The sequence below is a fragment of the Neurospora crassa genome, linkage group I, assembly GCF_000182925.2.
Source record: "Neurospora crassa OR74A linkage group I, whole genome shotgun sequence".
Classification (NCBI taxonomy): Eukaryota; Fungi; Ascomycota; class Sordariomycetes; order Sordariales; family Sordariaceae; genus Neurospora; species Neurospora crassa.
The window spans coordinates 1,387,698-1,408,112 of NC_026501.1; the positions used below are offsets into that span (position 1 = coordinate 1,387,698).

The following is a 20,415-nucleotide window of genomic DNA, read 5'->3' on the forward strand; positions in this document are numbered from 1 at the left end:
CGTTGTGCCCTCAGGACCGTGGAGACGTTATATCACATGAGGAATACCACCATCATCTCTGGGAGGTTTCTCCTTGCTGCGCACAATCTTCTTCTGCTCTAACCGCGCCAACCTGCGTTGGGCAGGCCGTGGTTACCTATCTTTCAGGGCCGTTATCCAAGCGCTGAATCCGACGTGCCGCGGGTGTCGGTTCTCCCCTTTTGACCTACTACCAGTACTTGCCCCAACAAATGGTCTGCTTCTTTCATCAGTAGTGCCGCTGAGTCCCCGCAACATGTTGCTCACCTCATTGCATCTCGTGTGTCGCAGACTGGTTACTTTCTGGGTATAAGTATAGTCTGGCCGCAAGCAGGCTACTGTACCTTTACCTGCTGCGGCGGCATACTGCGCCTAGTTTGCAACCCCCAATGACCACATCTATGGGTGTCCTCATGTACGCCGATCCAGAATCGGGAAGGTCGAGTTCCAACTTTCCTCTGATATCGAACCTCGCTGCAAGCTGGATGCTGGAAGGCAAGTCCCCGTTGCGAATGGCGCCAAAGGTGAGGGGTGTTGAGACAGAAAAAAAAGATTGGGAAAAAAAGAGTGGGAAGGGGAGGGGGGAAGGGGGGGGGGGGGGGGGGGGGTGGAGATTTTCGATCCGTCATGGCCAGTTGACGTCGCAATGGAATTGACGGGGGCAAAATAGAGAGGAAACCCACCAAGAAACTTGTAAGGTACCTATTGCAATACACTATTGAGGGCGAGACGTAGGTAGTGGGTAGGTACCCGACTTTGGGACCAAAGATGGATCCAGAGCGGCACAGCATGCCCGAGCCGATCTCGTGGACGCATGCCGCATCCATCCTGTTGTGCTGGTGAATCCTTCCTTCGGGGCGGCCCTCTTTTTTCTTTTTTTTTTTTTGTGTGTCTCATGTTTCTGCGTAGGCTGGAGTGCAGCTGTTGCATTGTTGCATTGCTTGAGGATCGGATCGAGTATCGACAACGAATTGACCTCGACCATTCATCATCAGGAACCAAACCGGAAACCACTGTCGACCTGACTATGTAGGTGACTCGTTTGCGGGACTCGTCGGCAGGCTTGTGTTTGGAACTGAAGGAGGGCACTCGACCAAGGAAATCCGAAAGGCAAGTACACTACACTAGAATGAAGCAGGGAAGGGGGGGGGGTACAGGAAAGCGGGGTGTCGGCCACCTACACAGTACGTACTTAGCTTCAAGTTCCTCCTGCCAGACATAACGAATGGTGGAGTAGCGGCCGGCCCTCTAGTGGAGCCCTCACTCGCCGTCGGCCAACGGGCGCGCACCGCTTGGCGCCAGTGGATAGTGCAGACAATGTTCCCGAACTCTCGGGACCAACCGAGCCTTTCCATTGGCCTTCCTACGGCCAGAATTTCTCGGTTCCAAACTGTCGGGTCGTGGGAACCCTAACCCTAATGCCTTTTTTTCTTCCTGTTTTTTTTTTCTTTTTCTTTTCCTTTTTTGCTCTTTCCTTCTTTTTTTGTATTTCGTGCTTTTGTGTTTTCTGTCTTTGGCCATTTTGCCTCCTTCTAAGTGCCTCCGCATCCACCATTGATATCCCGTCCTTTCTTTTTTCCTCTTAGCACAACAGCGTAGCGCAGCTATTCGCAGCCTTTTGTTGTCTCTTCCTCTGGCCCTCTCTCCTCCCTCTGTCTCTGTCTCTCCACCGCCGCCACGCACCTCCAGTAGCATCGATCACTGCACGCCCGCATCGATCACTGACAATGCATGATGTGAATGGCCGGCACCACCACCCCCCCCCCCTTTGGGCGCTGCTTGCTGGCTGGCTGTCGGAGAGCGGAGCCTCTTCAGGACTCAGCTGCAGAAAGATATCTTTTCGGGTACCCTAGACGGACGGACGAAACAGCCAATCTCGCAACAACAACTCCTTTTCTTTCCCGGATGCAGCTCATATTGAAATTTGACAGGCTGAGAAGAAGAATGCTGCTGCTGCCGAAGAAGGGCGGTCATGACTGCTGCAGACTGCAGACTGCATGCTGCAAGTCCAGGTACCGGAACTGCCAGGCCGGACCACGCTATTGATTTCAAAAACTCGCCAGTCCCAAGCTCTCGGTATCGTCTCCTGTCATGTGAGTGGCAGTCGTAATAAGCTGTGGGCAGGGTGTTGAGAATGTCTGTCTTCCTTTGGACAAAGTGTTGTTGTCGTCGTTGTGATTGGATCAAACACTCGTCTCACTGAATCCGCGCCCGTCATGAAGATGACTTTCGGCTGCTACCGTCCCGAGCAACCAACCCTCGAACTTGACGTGGCACCGCATACTGCTGCCCCTTTTTTTGCTTTTGTATGAACGTATGGGTTGCACCATCCATCAGTCAGGCTCCTCCTGTGCCACGATGCCGTTACTACCATCGACACTCGGGGAACAGTTTTGGGCCTGGCGAGCCTGGTCCAGTTCATCGGCAATTGATTGCTCAAACAATCCCCCCCCTGTATTGTATGTATGATGCACTGCCTGCAGGGACTGAGAGACAGACGGCCCCTCAACCTGTAACGCTCAAGCCGCTGTGCCGCCGCGACAGCCCTCTAGGCCGTCTCAGCAATTATCCCACCACTTCAGGTACTGAATGCTTGCAGGGAACTTGAAGATCATGGAAAAGGTTATGATCAGTCACATCTTTCGGTCGATGGCATCGCTACCGGTACCAGCGAACCCGAAAATGACGGGTGAGGGACGGCCGTCCCGTGTACCTAGCGAGGTGTGCAACTTTATCATTGAAACTTGGCCAATGATGATCAAAGCCGGTGGATAGTCAAGCGAGCTGCAACTTGTTCTGGATTCCGTCAGGGTGATGGTGGTGGTGGTGAAGTCTTCTTCAGTGTTAGTTGTCTCGTCTCTGCCGGAGAGTTGCCATTCGCAAAGAGGACTTGAACGCTCAAAGTGAGACCAGCAAGACACAGTGTGTCCCGCTATGACTTCCAACGGTGCTCGTCCTCGTTGGCTTGGGCTGCCTGTGCAGGGTATGTGTGGGGGCTCAGGGGTGTTGTCGGTTGCTCTGGGGTCCAAAAAGACAAAATGCTACCTGGCATGTGCCAACCCTCACGCCATTCAACCGCTCCGCCAATCAAAAGGGCGCTTCTGTAATGGGAAAGTGCCAAGGCTGGCTGTTGAGAGTTGAAATTCCAATTTTTCAGCCACTGCGTGTATTCGTTCAGTGCAACATGGGCCGGCCTACCTGGCCAACTTGCAGAACAAGCGCGGTGACGAGAGTCTTTGAGAGAGAGACAGGTACATTTTCTACATACCATAGGTACATCGCTTCTTCGGCTTTCAAAACGCACCTTGAAGCCATGCTTGAAAACATAGGGGAGGAAGGGAGGGGGGGGGGTGTAGAATTTCATGGTTCCTTGTCCTTGACGCCGAGCTTCGTTTGACAAATCCCCGTGCCTAGCTATTTACGCATTGTGGGGAATGCCTCTAAAAGATCGATCCCGCCGTGGGCCTTCCGCTGCCGTCCGTCAACCGAAGACCGTCTTGTGATCTCCAGAGCTTGCTTCTCAAGAGAGGAGTTTAGTGTAGACTACACTAGGTAGACTAGAGAGGACGAAAACCCCCATATCCTGACTGCCAAGCGTAATAGCCATGCCATTAAGGCAATTTGCGTTCTTCCACCACTCATGGGGATCGCATTTAGTTAGCCGAGCGTATACTCTTTTACTAGTGTAGTGCTAGTGGTTCCCTAATAGGGAGGAGGGTATCTCGGTACACACACACGGTGCTCTTTCTCGAAAATGACGCCAGGTGTTGCGATTCGTCGGCTTGCTTTCCCCTGCTTCTCCAGAACTGAACTCCCCACCTCTACCCGTAATCGAGAATTATCTTTCTTCTTCTTTCTTTTCTTTTCTCGATAACGCTTTGCTGATTCAAAGTTTGGTGGCTTTGCGGGTTTAGTACGGATACATATGTAACTGAGTCATGGTCAGAGCAAACTACACTAGAATTACAGGGAGTAATCAGGCATATGTGAATAGCCCGGCTACCACAATACAAAACGCCCGTCCACGGCGGTGTAGACAAGTAAGTGATGTAGGACGACGACGCGCAAAGTTTGCCCATGTGCTGCCATTTTGGGTCCAGTCAGTCACTTAGCTCGGGTTTCAATGTGTCTTGGAATCATGAAGATGAAGAATGATTGTTGTCGAGTGGAGGACGGGCTGTGGGGAACGGCACTTCTTCTCCTTCCTGGTTGGTGCCGTTGCGAACCTCACTCCATCATGAGAACGGACCCGACCCGGCAGCGGTGACATCGGTCCGGCAGTGGATCCCCGAATCATCAACATGAGAGCCCGATGGGACATGTACATACTGACTTGACTGATTACCAACTCATTCCGGCTCTATGGAAGATGCAAGAATTTTTAGCAGTAGGAGGGTTTTTTTTTTTTTTTTTTTTTTTTTTTTTTTTTTTTTTTTTTTTGGTTTTTTTTGTGTTTTCTTCGCATTAAGGGGTGCCTCACTTACATACTGAACTGGGAATTCGGGCCGCGGAAATGTTTGCGTCTAATGGAGCAGGTTGGAGTGTACCCATATGGTTGCGAAAGAGGGGGCTTGCATTAACAGGGGACATGACTATACGCGAACGCGGCTGTGGGCATCAACTGAACGCAGTTGAGGATGCTTGTCTGCGGATGAGTGTTATTGAGTTGCGTCGCGTTTCGGACAGATGGAAATGAAGGAGAACCAATGCTCGAGACTGCTGCTGGCCTTCAACGTTCGACCTTCGGATCTCTTCTTGTACCTAGGCAGGCTCATTTCTGCTAGGTACCTCTAACCGCCTTTGGCCTCTCCCCTGGCCTCGTGCCATGGACGGTGCGTGCGTGGGAAGCGATCGACGGCGAAGGGGTCCCCGTTCCGTCTAACCCTCAAGGCCGAATTGCCAGTGGAAAGTCACCTTGCGGTTCCCCGGCGCGAGCCCTACTGCCCTAGGGAAGGTGCCCGAGATGGCCTGAAGGATGTTCCTTCCACCTCATCCCAGCAAATCCCCATACTGCCTGACTGCTGCTAGCGACTTGGCGGGGACAAGACGGGTGAGGGAACCGCAACTGCCTGCCTGCCTGGCCCGTTGACTCGGTATCTTGCAGGGCCGGGCGGTGGTTAGGTGAGCGCTAACACCGCCAGGGAGAGCAGGGTGGGTCCGCGGAAGGCCAACCTCGTTCGCCTGTTGGCAGAATGGACTCCCTCCCTCCCTAGGCCTCGAGGTAGTGTAGCTTGGGTACCTCGGTAGGTGCTCCTATTTCCGACCGACGAGATTAGCTTCTCATTTTTGCTTTTTTTACCCTATCACTTCATCATGTTTGATTGGCCTTGACCGCCATCATCCCAGTTCCGGGTGCGCGTCCCTCAGCCCTTGGCCTTCGCGGATCGGATTTGTGTGTCCCGGCTGGAGACGGCCAGTGGAAATCGTCGGCTGCTCTGCTGGAGGAAGTCGCAATGACGGCTGTGATAACCGAATCTGACGAGCTCCTTCCTCGATAGGGAAGGAGGAGGTGCTTCCATTACTACCTCAGCATTCTCTAGTAGCATACACTGTAGTGGCATATCACGGAAATCGGTCCTTAATCTCCAGGCGCGACATGCCGTTACGCATGGCACTACAGCTGTCCGGCACCTGTAAAACCGCATCGAAAAAAAAACTTGGTTGCTGTTCATCCTTGCAATGGGCCGAGGCATGGACTTGGATTCTAGGCCCAACACCTTATTCACATCACGCGCTTGTCAGCTTCTCCCAGCTGTCTCAAATATTTGTCATTTATCCTGGTATGCTACGAGAGGAGCTTACACAGCGGCTTCAACTCTTCTAGGGAGCTTCTCAGTCGGGCAGCTGTAGCCAGGATCTGTAGGTTTTCCCGCCAATCTTGTACGAGTAGGCGTGTAGGCCACGATGCTGGTGGTGGCTGAGACACTTTGACGATGGAAAGCCTCAATGGCTAGCATCGCGTTTTGGTTAGGCTTCTTTAGGGTCATCTCTGGTTGACCTGAACCTCCATTGTCCATCTTCATCCCTGTACATGGCAATCCGGATATGCCCAACTCGGTCCATTAAGCCGCCTGGCACGTCCATGCCATCTCCGACGTGGGCGTGAATGTTGTCGTCGACTCGGACGAACAACATGGGCAACGCATCTCCTTTCCAAGCAGACACTCCATGACGAGCACTGATGACAACGGTACGGACAAAGTAGTAGAAACTGATCAGTAGCATGCAGCCGGGGTAAAACATCCACCACCACTGGACTCGGATAAAAGGGGCAAGCTGCGTGGCAGATCCAGCATATACCTTGGTGCCGCCCAGTCCGTTCGAGAGTCTCCCATTGATGCGAAACTCGGCCGTCATGGCTCGCGTGAAGCTCTCCATCCAGGCCCCCAGGTTATTGGTTGCGTTCCACATGGCTTCAACCCAGTCCGACGAGTAATCCAGCACGTTTGTGTCGGCGCGGACAACTCCAGACGTTATGTCAGCCATGAACGTTCGCAAAGCGGTTATGGCCTCATTGGATACTGAGTAGGTCGTCGTGTTGTCAGCGTTTAGATGGTCAGGCAGGCCGATGAAGGAATATCCAGCGCCATGGAGGTTGCCACCAACGACATGTGCACGTTCCGTGGTGGACCAGTTTCCCACAATCGTCTCATTGTGCGTCCCATCATAGACCAGGAGCTTGAAACTCTGGACGCAGAACCACAGAGCACATTCGGTACCCGTGACCGACAATCCCTGATCTTCAGATTGGACGAGGGAGAGCATGTCAAAAACCGAAAAGTAGGCCCGATTCGTCGATGTGATTGGATGAGATGTTCCGTTGGAGGGAGCTACCTTGAAGATGTTGAACTCGGCCGCTGGATCCATGGGAACATCCAGTGTGTTACCGGAGTCAACGCTGTATGTGCACATGCGTGAAGTTTCATTGCAAGTCGATGAGATGTTGTTGACTGTGACACACTCTCCACAAGCCGCCAGAGTTGGGAACACTGGCCAAGAACAGTTTCCGGTTTCGCAGTACACAGGGAGCCTCGACATCTCGGTTGAAATGATGCCGCTGTAGATGGCTGCCTTTGTAGAGAGCGACGGCACCAAGTCTCCAAGGTAGCCTCCTCGCCTCATGTAAGCGTCCTAGACTTCGGATCGTGGAGGAGGCGGTGCCGGACCATACCCACGGTTGAGAATTCGGGGGCGCTGCTCAAAGAGAACCATTTGCTGGCTGAAGGTCTCAAACCAGTGTGATAGGATGATGATAAGCGCACCGATACACCCAAGATGCTTGAGCTTCATCCGCCAGAGCAAGCGCAAGCTGCCTCGTATTCCTCGAGACGATCCATCAAAGACGCTGAAGTCTGACAGCAGCGCATCGTGGCTGTAACGCTGTTGCGAGATTTCCGATACCCAAAGCCACGCACCTTGGCTTAGGCAAGAGCCAACGAAGCCCATTAGTGAGATTCGGAAGATTGTGACCATGACAATCAGGACTGAGTCAAATTGTAAGCCGACACCCAATTCAGGCACAAGCTGGTTGTCGTAGTATCTGAGCAGAGCCACCAGCCCAACTGCCGTGGAAACGCATATGATGGCGTACCAGAGCTCTTGCTGCCACTAAGCTGCGTAGGTGAAATGTTCTCTGGTACGAGCCCTCTGGCTGGGGCGAGGCGGCACTCCCTGCTTCTCCAGCTCTGGGCCAAGGTCAATATCAGTGAAGGCCTCGCGCACTTCGTCTTTGTCTGGGTGGGAAGCAAAGGCCGTGTCTCGGCGTTCTTCCGGCTGTTGGGTATCGATCCGGTGACTGGCCCTGGGAGATAAATGCTCAGATGGTTCTCTGATGCTGCTGATGGGTACGTGGCGGCGAGTACCGCTCTCGCTCACTCTGTCGCCTGCAGCCCAAAAATCCATTGCGCAAGACGGAGGAGGCTGGATGGGTTGAGTACGCTGGAAATTTGTTTCGAGGTGAGGCGAAGCTGTTGAAAAATGCTAGCGAGGTCCTGCGCAGACGGATTCTAGGTGGTGATAGGTTGGATATCGAGGTTAAAGATGTTAGGTAGTGAAGACAAGATACTGGTGATGTGATGGAGAGAGAGTCTCTTTGCAATGGGGCGATGACTTGACTGACCACTGCAAGACTTTGCTCTTTCGGGAAGGACCGAGGTTGTCTCCATCTCGATCACATCGCGTAATGGGATCACTGGACCTTCCGCAACTTTCCATATTATCTTACATGACAGGTGATTTTGACAAAAGACAACTGGAAGATACTGAACATGCTCTGTGTGATTTGAGCGCAAGAGTAGGCTGTGCAACTGCCCCCAGTCGAAGAGGGTATTGATGAGGCGGAGCGATATGACGCAAGCCTCCATGGACCGGTATAAGGACTCGGACCTCCACACCCTCCTTCTAGGAATGCAGATACTATCATGAGCTTCAGTATAACCAGTTTTCTTCCACTTCTTTTGGATTTCCAGATGATGAGTGAAGGTACTTTTTCGGTAGTCAGCATGAGATCATTTGTGTTCTTCTACCTCGGCATCGGCGGGGTAGCAGTGCACGGTATCCCTCATTCCTTCTCCTCCTCCTCCTCCTCGTCCTTCTGGGTCTCCAGCAACAACAGAGGACATCCAGCTTCGCTTGATGATTCAACTGTAGACGACATCGATATCGTGACGGGAAGTCAGTTTCACGGACTCAAGACATTCGCCAGTCTTCCGTATGTGAATTGTTTTTCGGACGAAGAAGCGGCCTCCAAGAAATACGACATTGCTGTTCTTGGCGCTCCCTTTGATACGGTTCGTCTTGTTTCTTTCCTCTTTAGCAAGATTAGCCCAGTTGTCTTACCAGAAACACACTTTCCTGCAGGCTGTCACCGGACGACCAGGAGCCCGTTATGGGCCGACAGGAATTAGAACTGGAAGTCAACGCCTTGGAGGATTCGATTACTACACGGGTAAGTACGTTTCGGCTTTCAACCTCTCTGCGGCACTTACTGCAGTACCTACCACCACTACCATCTCGAGGACCGACCAGCAAGTTCCCCAATTCTCGAGCTATTGTACCTTCAAAGTACACAGTGGTACCCAATATAGATTCTAATTCATCGCCAAACAAAACCCCACTGAGAATACCACTCGAAAATTGTTAAGGTCACCGCTCCCAGATTCCAACTAACTCGATGTAATGGTTGGTTACTTGCAGACGAAGATGCATTGCATGAATGGGCTACCATCGTGGACTGCGGCGACGCAACCTTGACCTGGCTCGACAACACCGTTGCCTTCAAGCATCTCGACAAGGCGCATCGAGTCATATCCGGACGGCCCACCGCCAACGACACGGTTGCAACGGTGCCGAGAATATTGACGTTGGGTGGTGATCACAGTACCACTCTTTCGGCACTGCGATCAACGTTTCGACGATGGGGTCAGGTGTCCGTGATACATTTCGATAGTCACATCGGTGAGTGTGTCGATGTGGCAGCCTAGCATGTGACCAACTAACCTCACGACAGACACATGGAGTCCCGACGTTCTCGGAGGCATCTCTGACTATGCGTAAGTCAATCTTCCAGACCCAAACAGAGGCACTCATCGAGGCTCAAAAATAACTCACTAACTAACACTCCCTGTTGGCACAGAGGTCTCAACCACGGAACCTTCCTCCACATCGCCCACGAAGAAGTAAGGTCCCCTCTCATCGACCGCCCATAAACATCCACCCAATTACTGACACAGAGTCCTCCAGGGCTTAATCCACAACACCTCCATCCACGCCGGCACGCGCGGCCCCATCATCATGCACAGTGACCGTGATAACGACAAGCGCTGCGGCTTCGCCGTCATCACAGCCCGGGACATTGACAAGCACGGTATCGACTGGATCATCTCCACCATCAAGGCCCGAGTGGGTAACTCGAGGGTGTACATCAGCGTCGACATTGACGTTTTGGATCCGGCGTTTGCTCCGGGCACGGGCACCGCCGAGCCAGGTGGCTGGTCAACGAGGGAACTGCTGACTATCATTGACGGGCTGAGAGGCTTGTCTGTCGTCGGGGCCGATGTGGTTGAGGTGAGTCCGGTTTATGACAATACGGGGGAGACGACGGTTCTGGCGGCTGCGCAGGTTGGGCTGTCGCTCATCAGTTTGATGGTGGCGAGGCCGGTGAGTGACTGATGGATCATTGCGAGCGATTGTACTGGTTAGCCTGCAGTGATGCAGATAAAGTAAAGCAAAGCAAAGGTTTCGATATGTCTACAACCCCAGAATGATACCATTCTCCGTGCTCGTAGTACCGTACATCACAATGTCGGTTTATTTGTTAGTTTGGTATATCGATTATGTGTTGAATAGGGAAGTTGTGGGGTTCTTATCAATCTTTTCAAGTGAGAAACTGTCCTCCGTTTGAAGCGATGCGGGACAATAGTGGCGAGGGAGTGTAACGCCATAGAAACATCTAATAAATATCCCCCTAAATCCATTTCCATCCCCTTCAAGGCTTCCAAGATGCAATAAAAAGCCAAACTCTTTTCTATGTCCAGTAAAGCATTAGTTAGCCTTTGGACCAGACCTACAAACAAACCAGAGCTGAATTGTACTTACACCTTACACCCGTCTTCTCGCCGTCTTGGTGTTAGTACACAATTCGAAACGACCGCAACAATCAGGGAGGCATCAGATATTGAAACCATTGCTAAATTTGTTCAATTTGGTCGGGGGAGGAGAGTAACGGACACGGTCGAGGTCACAGAACACACAAGACCCCCAACATACCATGCCAAAGCACCCACCTAAGTGATGAGGAAAAGTGCGGAATAAAACTTGATAATGGGTTACACAAAAAAGTTGAGAAAAAAAAACTTTCATGAATCTTCCCCAAGGTTTTGCTTTACTGTTGGCTTTTTTTTACCCACGTCGTTCATCTGCGTCGTTTGGCCTAGCGTGGCAGTTTTGCACCGGCAGGTATCGATGCATAGGGAAATTGAAGCAAATTTTATCGTGGAAAGTCAGCAAAAAAGAAAGACGATCAAAACGGGGAGAGGGGGGTTTGGTTGGGGTTATCTGACATAGCTCACAGACGAATGCACAGCGCCGATATCTCGGAGATCCTTTTGGAATTAGAAGTGGCGTCGAGGGCAGAGAGGAAACAAGTAGTTCTACCGATAGATGACAGAATGCATCACCATTCTTTCAATAGACGACTGGGCAACCGACCAAGAACCAATTTCCCCTTTTCATTCTCTGTCTGATGGGTGAAAACAACAAACGCCGTGCTTAACAACACTGATAATGAAAATGCAACACACAAAAACTGCAGCGTAAGAACAGACTCTCGTGCTTCTTATCGTCCCCACCCATAAACTGTGTCGTAATGTCATCACCCTCTTCTCCTTGCCAGCCCTACCCTCGCACATTCTGCTCGCTGCCTTTCCATCTACCCTCGACCACCTTTTATTCCATCCCCCTCACCGACCCTCTCACCGACCCCCTCCCTGATGACGGGGTAACATCACCCGCGAACCTCGCCCTATGAGCATGTCCAACCGCCTGCAAAGAAGGATTACCGGTCGAGCCTAGGCCACTTCCAAAGTGATGCCAGCAATTAGGTGCTTGGAGGATATACCTATAATCACAAAAAAACGGAGAGTATCCAAGGATATGTGTCAGCAAATTTAAACGTCCATCACCACCGACCATAGATATTCAGCTTCTCCGTGCGAACATTGATTAAACCAACCCTCTCAACAAAACCAACCGCCCATCCCTCCTCACAACCAAGCACGAGAACCTTGCAGGACCAAAAAGCACATACCTAGCCATAGCCTCGCGAAAACGACTCTTATACTCCTTCGGACTCGTCACCGTCGGCCGATTCCTCCCTCCTCCCGCAAACCCCCTATCTTTGATCCAGCTTTCGAGGCGTTTGTCCCACGTCCAGGTGCGGATGCAATCAATCATGCCCACCACCAGCTCCTTCTTGTTCTCCTCGACGGCGATCATCAACGAGTAATCCATCACGTTTTGGCGCGCGAGGAAAAGCGTATCGTTCCATACCGATGCGCGCAGGAGCCGTTTGGAGTGCTCCCGCGCGAAGAGAGGGGATTCCCAGATGTACTCGACCATGTTTTCGTCCAACAGAACTTCGTTTTGTTCGCCGGTTGATTGGATCTTTCTATTGCGCATGGACCCCTTGAGGTCGAACGTGCGGGTTGGTGAGCGGTCGTAGAACAGATTCTCCATGAGCAGCAGGTCGAGTTTGACTTCAGTGTTGGTGATGGGGTTTTTGATGATCACTTGGAAGAAACCCAACATCTTGGCGATGACGGAGGGGAGTTCATGAAACAGGGCTTGGGCCATAAACTCAAAGTAGACGGGCGCAAAACCGAGAAAGGCGGAGGTCTCGACGGGAGAAAGCGATTTCATGACGAGTCGGTCATCGAGAGTCTTGAGGAAGACCGATTTGGTCTTGCCGCCTTTGGAGTCCCATTTGAGACAACGAGAGAGCGATTCGACAATACGGTCGCCGACGCCGCATTTGCGTCGCAACGCGTCGAATTGCTCGGCGAAGAAGATCTTGCAAGTGAACTTGCCGGAGCCTTCCATGAATTGGAACTTGAGGTGGGTGCCAAAGGGGCGGAGCATGCTCTGTTCTAGTTCGGCTTCGCTGAGGTCTGGACCGGCGCCGCCGCTCTTAATCTCTAGCATGCCGCTGTCACTACTCTCTTCGAAATCCTGGGAGGCTCGCTCTTGCTGTTGCTCTTTCTGCTGCCTTTGTGATTGTTGCTGCTGCTGGGTTCTCCTAGAGTTCCTTCGAATGTTTCGAAGTTGGATATGGTAGTCCGTGGAGTTCATCGCAAAGGCCACAACCGAACTTGGCTCGTCTTCTCTGACAATCACGTTCGAGTCCGTAAACATGTGGTCGGTTGAATTGTAAGGGTAGTCAAGCGTAGGCCATCCACTGGCAGACCGTTCGGCCCAGAAGTTGGTGAGCATTGTCATGAGACTCTTCCTTTGATGCTTCGGCAGCTCTTCAGGTATTTCCTCACTTGGCTCGATGGATGCAGCAAGGTCCCTCACATCGGTCGGGATATCGTCATACGTATATGATGACCGGTCGGCATCACTATCTGCACCTTCACCATCGGAGTCAACCTCGCTCTCGTGCTGTCCTTCGTCTCCCTCCGCTTCATGGTTCCCATCTTGATGGGTATGCTCTTGAGATGGGATCTCAATCGGCGAAGTGCGACCATGGTCTGCAGACAATCTGGCAGGATCCCCTTGGATTTGATCCGACGGAGAAGAGCCCTCTATTGGTCTTCTGTCTTTCGAGTCTCTGTCACCAGGATGGCCCTCTTCCGCGGTACCGGGTTCTTGAACGGCCTGGTCGACATCCTCGTAGATCTCCACGATAGCCTTGGTTGTTGAACGTGGCAGATATGCACGAGGAAAAGACATCTTGGCCTGCCGCTCTCTCTTGTCCTTGATTCGCTCCTTCTCAAACTCTCGACTCAACTCCTCGAAGTGACGTGCAAGAGTGAACACCTTCGAATTCCTATGCCGATAGCGTGGGATGGCAGAAGGACGGATCTTCATCCCAAGGAACTTCTTATCTCCCTTGGCAGACGAGCCGTCCCCTGTTGCCCGTGCGAGATCACCCGGCTCTGGCATCTTATGCTCCTTAGCCTTCGGGATAGCGGATTGGAGCTTCGGGATAACTCCCACCGGCTGCGAAATGGCCCGTGTTAAGGGAGGCGATAACGCCAAACCCGCCTTACGAGATGACGTGCGCTCCGGTACAACGGGCTTGTAACCTTCCATCGAACCCTCGCCGCCGGCAGCATGGGTGGTAGCCTCAGGCATGGCTACATGTTGTTCTCGGCGTTTGGGTTCGATCATCTCTGCTAGAGACGACTCATGAGGCGCTTCGTCAACTTTTGAGAGAGATGTTGGTTGTTGTGTAGGGGCTGCTGGTGCAACAATCGGCGTTGGCTCATTGACAGTGACCTTTGCTGCTTCCAGGACGGGATCCCCCTTCCTGAGGAGCGTGGGCGAGGATGCAGTTGCAAGGTCAAGATGCTCAACTCCATCCAGGATGGACCCGGCCTCTTCTACTGCTTCCTCCCTCACCACAGGAATAGGTTTGGTCGCTGAAGACACTGGAGAATGCATCTTGGGACTGGGGCCTTCATCTTCCGTTGGCTGCGATGGCTTTTCTTTCACCTCAATTTCGCCGGCGTTGACATTGGAGTGAGTTACCTCAGGCTTCTCCCCAAGTTCCGCACCTGAGGATCCAGATTTTGGGTCAAACATCTTCTTCAGCTGGATGATAGTCAACTGGCGAACATCTTTGTCCGAAAGAAAGTCGGCCTCAAATTTAGTGAAGGCAACGTCCCATTCAGTAGCTCTCTCAGCCATTTGACGTATGACTCCGTTCATGGGAAGAACCTCGTAGTACTTTGAGCCCATGTAGGCATCCTGAAGGTCCTGAATCAGCTCGGCCTGGTCCTCTTGTGCCTTCTTTGTCATTCTTTCCACCTCAGCCTTGCAATGCTCCGTTTTCTCCGGCAAGACGCTATCGATTCTAATGCTCTTCAGCCTGGCTTTTACGGAGTTGATGAAGCGGTTCCAGCGCTCCTCGGCCTTGAGAAAGACTTGATTTTTCAACTCCAGATCATGGTCAACCTTCCAGGTGATGCGAGATCTAGGTACAATGATTTCGTACAAGTCGATCGGGTCGTAGTGTATCCTGACGGCAATGTCGCGGTATAGGTAATAAAAGAAGCGAACATGGTCTTTTTTATGATCGTGAGGACATCCTGTCTCTGGGTGAAGGCGTAAACCACGGCTCCAGAACGACAGTTCCAGATACTTTGCGAAAGAATACTTCCAGGTGCTCACTGACATGGGCATCAGTCCGAAATGTTTGTTGCATAACTTGCAGTAATTCCACATGCAGATGCCGGTGCCATCTTGCCAACCATCCCTTTCGTGCGGTTTCTCGGGGAAGTTCTCTGGCCATTTGGGCTTGTCCTCCACCATGACAGTAATTCGCGCGTTTTCGTGAACATATGTCTGGTAATGCTCAAACATCTTTCGGTCGCATCCATTGGAGTGACAGATTGAGTCGGCGCTTTCGCAGACGTCTTCTATGTACTGCCCCAGGGTGCAATCTTGGTACATTCCACTGAGTGGGTCTGGATTCTCCTTGTAGAACTCAAAGGCCACCACGCTGGGCTCCGTGCATGGAACTTGGGTCACGTTGCATGTGACAGAGTACAGAATAACGATGCTCTGATGGGAGTATGGATCAAACAGGTCGAGGCTTCCCTGGATATAATTCTCCCACTGTCTGGTTTGAGTCTGATAGTTGTACAAGGCCTTGTCGTATTCCGCGTCGTGGACAGCATGGAGCACCTCCATGATGTGGCGCGGTGCCTTTTGGCCAAGTTCATGCACCATTTCAGGCTTGATAAGCTGAAATTGTCTAGGCTGAGGCTCACTCTTCTCGCTCTCTCCGAGTTCTTCGACGATGTCCTGGTCACGAAGACGTTTGAGATACACCAGGCGCCTCTCCTGCTCTCGGGCTTTCATGAGCAGGTAAGGTTGAGTGAACTTGACGAAGGGTGACGCAGAGAGAATTCTGGTCTCGTATTTGGCTACCATGTCACCATAATATGTCGGCATAGGCAAGTCTTCCGCACCTTGACCTTCATGGGTGTCTGACTCAGCCCGAAGCAATTCCTCCTCAGTCTCTTCCTTGATCGACGTGCTGGTGTCGAGGGCGGCAGCTGAATATTCCTCGGCCGAAGTTGTGCTCCCGACAGGTCTAGCAGCCGCTTGAGATGGTTCCAAAGACTGATCATGTTCGGAAATGTGGTGGATCACGCTGTGAGGGGAATTTTCCCCAGTCTGCGCGCTTGGAGTAGTTGACGACGGGTCCTGACTGCCGTTACTCAGGAGCTTCGTAGTTGATCGTGGAGGGGACTCGAGCTCTTCAGGCACATAAACAAATTCATCGCGCATAAGACAGGATTCGAGCTTTAGGTTGTAAAACACATAAACCATGAACTCGGTGATTCTCTTCATGCGGGACAGAATCTCTGTCGACCCGCCGCGAAGAGCAATAGTACAGCCGCGCTCTTTTGGGCAGCCAGAGATAAAAATGTACGTCTTCTTCCTGCCTTTGAGCTCCTTGTTGACGAAGGTCTTGACTTCAAAACTTTGGCAGGTCCCGACGCGCGCACCCAAGCTAAGCATATCCATGGATGAGATGATGGGAATATTGGCAATTCTGGAAACAGCCTCGATAACTGACGGTTTGACGTTATACACGACCGCGACGTTGGCTTCCGAGAGATATTGTAAAGCCACGCCAGAGACGTTCTTTTCGACGAGCAACACCCGAGGCTCGAGGTTCAGGATTCGGTTCACCACCATCCTCAGATACTCCTTTTCCTGCTCTATGACCGGCTGCAAGCTCATAAAATGCTGCTCCTGGTGCCGCTGATACTCGATTGGAAAAGTGATGATGACGATTTTGGGATTCTCGATCTTGCGGGGCATGGTCTTGAGGGCCAAGTTCTTGGAAAAGACGACTCCATGGACGTAAGCAGTATCGCCAGGTTTGCCGCCAGGTATCTTTTTCAACTTGATCCAGTGGCGAATGTCCATGTCATCTCCGTTACGGACATCCGGATCAACGTCATCAGCACATCTATCAAGGATTGGGATGAGGGCCTTTTCCCACGCTGCAGGGTTGGGGATTTCTGCATCGTTCAAAAGCTGCCGGAAAAGCTTCTTGACGTGGTTCATGCTTATGGGGTTTAATCCACCGGTTGATGACCTGCCCTCAAAGTAAGAATCCCTTCTACTGAGTGCAGATGCTTCGACAACTCCAGGATTATCCCAGAGAGACAAGGCGTCAGCTGAAGCACCAGGGTTTAGCATCATGCTAAAGATGCCAGATCTTGGGCGGGGTGACCGCAGCGGATGGCCCGTGACACTTGCAGTGCTGAGATTTCTCTTTCTGGTTGGCCGGGTGTGGAGAGAGAGAGTCGGTAAGCCAGTGTCTTCGTGGCCTCTGCTGGTATAACTAAGTCCACTGATGCTCTTCTCGCCGTGACGGAACCGATGTTTTCTGTTTGCAGCATTCATAAAGGCACCCATGCTTGTTTTGTCGGGATCGAGGCTGGCCGCTGGCGCATCATTGCTGTTCATGGTTGCAAATATGCTACTCATTTGTTCGTCATCAGTTGACTCGTCCGACATGTAAGGGGCAAGTTCTGGATCAATGATGTTGTCGTCATGGAAGGCGCTGAGCTTGGATTTCCTCCCAAGGTCTTCGCTAGCAGGCTTGCGAAACGGTGCCCTATCGTCAGTCGCAGAAGACTTGAACCTAGTCAAGAAGGTATGTTTTGAATGAAGCCTGCGATGACTAGATGATTGCGGTCGGCCCGCCGCGAGTGATCTCAGCGACCGAGATGATCCGGGGCGGCTGAGCTGTGGCATATCAATCTCCAAAACGGCCGAGTGGCGATTGCTGTCGCCAACTCGGCGTGTGGCCGGAATCGCCATCATCGGTGTCTTGGCGGACCTTGTGTCATTTGCTTGCTCCGTTCGCTCCGCGATACTAACCTCATCATCCGCCTGCGGTCGAGCAAGAGCAAGAGGAGGCGGCTTGGTCTGATTGGAACGAAAGATGGCGGGCAAGAATGGCTCATCTGCCGAATCATCTGAGCCGCTTTCATAGCGGCGGTTTATGACCTCCAAGCAATTCTTGCAGACGCGAAGCGTTCCCTGGACGCCAAACTTTTGTCCTGAAATGGTAGAGGTGCATTTTGAACAGAAGATGCAGCCACACGTGCGGCAGTGGTGCTTGCGCCGAAAGGCAGTGAACGGGCTCCCGCAGGCAAAGCATTCTTTGGTGGTTTCGTCTTTCATCCAGAACTCTTTGCTAAGGACCTGCTTCCTCATCATTTCTAGTCTGGCATTGACGACCTCAGGGGCTCCTTCGTTTGTCGTGGTGCCTGGGATTTTCATTGCTCCAGATTGCAACCTCTGTGGTTTGACATTGTGAGTAAACGAATCATGATAGATAGTGCTATGAGCCGATGTGCTGATGGGACTGGGCTGTGCCTTGCCAGGCTCCATGGACGAGGACCTGGAATGGCTATGAACTCTGGACTGGCTTATGCGGTCAATAATGGCAGGCCTTCGCTTGACTTGAGTGGCCTCAGACAAGCGCGAGGAGGCAGAGGAGATGCACACGTCTGGTATAGGCCCAGAAGGGCTCATGGGACTGCCGATGCCTCCATCTATACTCACAGCGTCCTCCATTCTACTGCGCGCCAAAGCGGCCGTCGTGGTATCTACACTTGGTCTCACGGCAATGCTAGGCGACGTGGATCCGTCACCATGTCTGCTGATGCTCCGCCGGCTAGAACCCCAACTTGAGGGCTCATCGAGGTGTCTGGCAGGACCCCTAGAGCTGTCTCTTTCGAGAGACGCTTTTCCCATGAAGGGGGCAGAGGTAGGGCTGGCCGCGGTTGACTGGGACGTCCTTCCCGTCCTCGGAATTGTCTGTGCGCTTGAGTTTCCGGTCTTGAGGCTCGGCAGCGTACCAAGTGATGGTGGCCTGGTTGTCTGTGGGGGGGACTGGAGGTCTGCTGGTATGGTGGTTGGCGAAATTGGAGATGTGCCGGTAGACACAGCGGGTGGGATGTCAAGAGAGGCGGGCCCATCAAAGGCATGCCTTGCTTCAAAGGGTGATTTTGCATCGAAGGGCGACTTTGTATCAAAAGGCGACTTTGTATCAAAAGGTGACTTGATGGACGAACCGTCTCCCTTTGGAGGGGAGGCAACCGAGATCTTGGTGCTACTGTTGTTGGGGCTATTGGGAATCGGGCTCTTGAAATTCTTGGGCGTGGCATCCTGGGTGTTAGTCGAACTTTCAGCCTCCTGGGCAGAAGGTTTCCCTGCCACCCCAACAACCTCCTTTAAACGGCTGTAGAGACCACTCAAGCCTTGCTGTACCAAGTCACCCGTAGTTCCCTTTTTCTCAGCAACAGGCACAGTAGGTGGAGGTGGCGGGGCGAAATCATTGAAGGTGGTCAGGACCCCAGATTGGCTTGCTGTATTGTGAATTCGGTCAAGGGTGTGAGCGAGCTGTTCCTGGTTGACATGAGAAGAGATGGAGAGGGCGGCCATGGAGTCGCGACGGCCGCCCGGATAGTCGGACTCGGAGGAATGGTCGCCATTGTTGGAGCGCGAAAGGGGACCAAGGGGGAGCTTGAATGGCCTGTGTGAGCTGGAAGCCATGTCGGCGGAAGCAACAGACGGAACTGACGACAAAGAAGTCGTTGCTATTCCAGGAGGCGGAAAGGGTCGGGAATCATTCTTTATCAGGTACACTCTTTAGGTTGAACAAGTGGACAAGGTGACGTCGAGCAGGCGGGTATGGTCATGGGCGGTGGTAAATTGGCCGCCGGTCAATCGCAAAAGGGTATGAAGGCGGGACACGAAGGCGGCAGGCCTGACATGGAATGGTTTATATCTTGGATTGCTGATAGCCGATTCTGGCGCCGTCTAGCCCAGGTTTCGTCTTGACTCTCTGGTTGTTGTTTGGGTGTCTAGCGATGGTTTGCCCCGCGGCCTAGCCTAGCCTTGTAGGTCATAGGTTCGTCGTTATCTAACAGGGGACCAATGGAAAAAGAATAAAGAACCTATCAGATGGGTTAGCTTGGGTTGGTTGGTCAAGGTTTCCCGCTTTCAAGACCCCCAGCTGTTGGGCCGCCTTGTTGGGTGGTGATTGTGTGACGTGAAGAGTGAAGACTCACAGCAAGTTAGGAAAGAAATGGACTTTGACGGTCAGCCAGCTGCCAGCCCAGTGGAACGGAAGAGAAAAAAAAGTGACAAGTTGAAGTCGCAGTGGTACGGATGGAATCGTGGAGAAGATCAATCAATAGTAGCCGGATGACGTGGGGTGCATCAGACAAGGGGGCACACCCAGTCAGTCAGTCAGTCAGGAATCGGATCTGGAAAAGAAGGGTCCAGCAAGGTAGGTAGTATGGTAAGGTGTGTATCCCGCCTCAGATATTTCACATGTTGTTGGCAAAAGTAAATATTGAAGGACGTTGTTGTTTGGTTGGGCGGGAAGAAGTGCAGGATCGCCACTAGGTGGTTAGCCAAAGTCGTCAGGGTAGGCACCACTCCCGCTCGCTTTTAGCTGAGGTACTTCGGTTGAGATGGATTGTTGTGTTGTCAGTGGTAAGCGATCATGTGGGAAAATCATAGGTACCTCTACCTAGCGGAGGTAACGAGCTTCAAGTTCAGGCACCGGCGGGCCGCCCAGATGGCCCGGATGTTTGGATCCCTTCGGGTCTGCGTCTCGGCGTCCAGTCTACC

At 52.3% G+C, this 20,415-nt stretch overlaps 4 protein-coding genes across 4 annotated transcripts; 2 read left to right on the forward strand and 2 right to left on the reverse strand.

The window, feature by feature from the left end:
* Positions 1–407: 407 nt before the first annotated feature.
* NCU10903 (hypothetical protein) lies at positions 408–1,431 on the forward strand (the record flags this gene model as incomplete). Its single annotated transcript, XM_001728508.1, has 3 exons — positions 408–542; positions 965–1,047; positions 1,215–1,431. 3 exons carry the CDS (start codon positions 408–410, stop codon positions 1,429–1,431), a joined length of 435 nt encoding a protein of 144 aa, XP_001728560.1.
* Positions 1,432–5,436: 4,005 nt separating this feature from the next.
* On the reverse strand, positions 5,437–8,079 carry NCU02085 (hypothetical protein). Its single transcript, XM_959519.2, has 3 exons — positions 7,659–8,079; positions 7,190–7,580; positions 5,437–6,916 (listed from the first exon to the last, which is right to left on the reverse strand). The coding sequence occupies exons 1-3, from the start codon at positions 7,918–7,920 to the stop codon at positions 5,986–5,988; spliced, it is 1,584 nt and encodes a 527-aa protein (XP_964612.2). The 5' UTR covers positions 7,921–8,079; the 3' UTR covers positions 5,437–5,985.
* Positions 8,080–8,439: 360 nt separating this feature from the next.
* On the forward strand, positions 8,440–10,272 carry NCU02084 (arginase). The gene is made up of 6 exons (XM_959518.2): positions 8,440–8,807; positions 8,878–8,965; positions 9,214–9,474; positions 9,527–9,569; positions 9,653–9,695; positions 9,760–10,272. Exons 1-6 carry the CDS (start codon positions 8,487–8,489, stop codon positions 10,186–10,188), a joined length of 1,185 nt encoding a protein of 394 aa, XP_964611.2. The 5' UTR covers positions 8,440–8,486; the 3' UTR covers positions 10,189–10,272.
* Positions 10,273–11,227: 955 nt separating this feature from the next.
* NCU02083 (1-phosphatidylinositol-3-phosphate 5-kinase) lies at positions 11,228–20,401 on the reverse strand. The gene is made up of 3 exons (XM_959517.2): positions 19,848–20,401; positions 11,825–19,733; positions 11,228–11,635 (listed from the first exon to the last, which is right to left on the reverse strand). Exons 2-3 carry the CDS (start codon positions 19,327–19,329, stop codon positions 11,464–11,466), a joined length of 7,677 nt encoding a protein of 2,558 aa, XP_964610.1. The 5' UTR covers positions 19,330–19,733; positions 19,848–20,401; the 3' UTR covers positions 11,228–11,463.
* Positions 20,402–20,415: the final 14 nt, after the last annotated feature.

Bases quoted from the DNA above. Each gene is read 5' to 3' on its own strand.
- NCU02085 (XM_959519.2), bottom strand. From the start codon at position 7,920: ATGGATTTTTGGGCTGCAGGCGACAGAGTGAGCGAGAGCGGTACTCGC. The intron at 7,581-7,658 runs GTACCAGAGAAC...TTTCCACGGCAG, and splicing joins TCGCCCCAGCCAGAGGGCTC to TTGGGCTGGTGGCTCTGCTC. The intron at 6,917-7,189 runs GTATGGTCCGGC...GTGCACATACAG, and splicing joins CCCCGAATTCTCAACCGTGG to CGTTGACTCCGGTAACACAC.
- NCU02084 (XM_959518.2), top strand. From the start codon at position 8,487: ATGATGAGTGAAGGTACTTTTTCGGTAGTCAGCATGAGATCATTTGTG. The intron at 8,808-8,877 runs GTTCGTCTTGTT...ACTTTCCTGCAG, and splicing joins TTGGCGCTCCCTTTGATACG to GCTGTCACCGGACGACCAGG. The intron at 8,966-9,213 runs GTAAGTACGTTT...GGTTACTTGCAG, and splicing joins AGGATTCGATTACTACACGG to ACGAAGATGCATTGCATGAA.
- NCU02083 (XM_959517.2), bottom strand. From the start codon at position 19,329: ATGGCTTCCAGCTCACACAGGCCATTCAAGCTCCCCCTTGGTCCCCTT. The intron at 11,636-11,824 runs GTATGTGCTTTT...TTGTGATTATAG, and splicing joins TTTCGCGAGGCTATGGCTAG to GTATATCCTCCAAGCACCTA.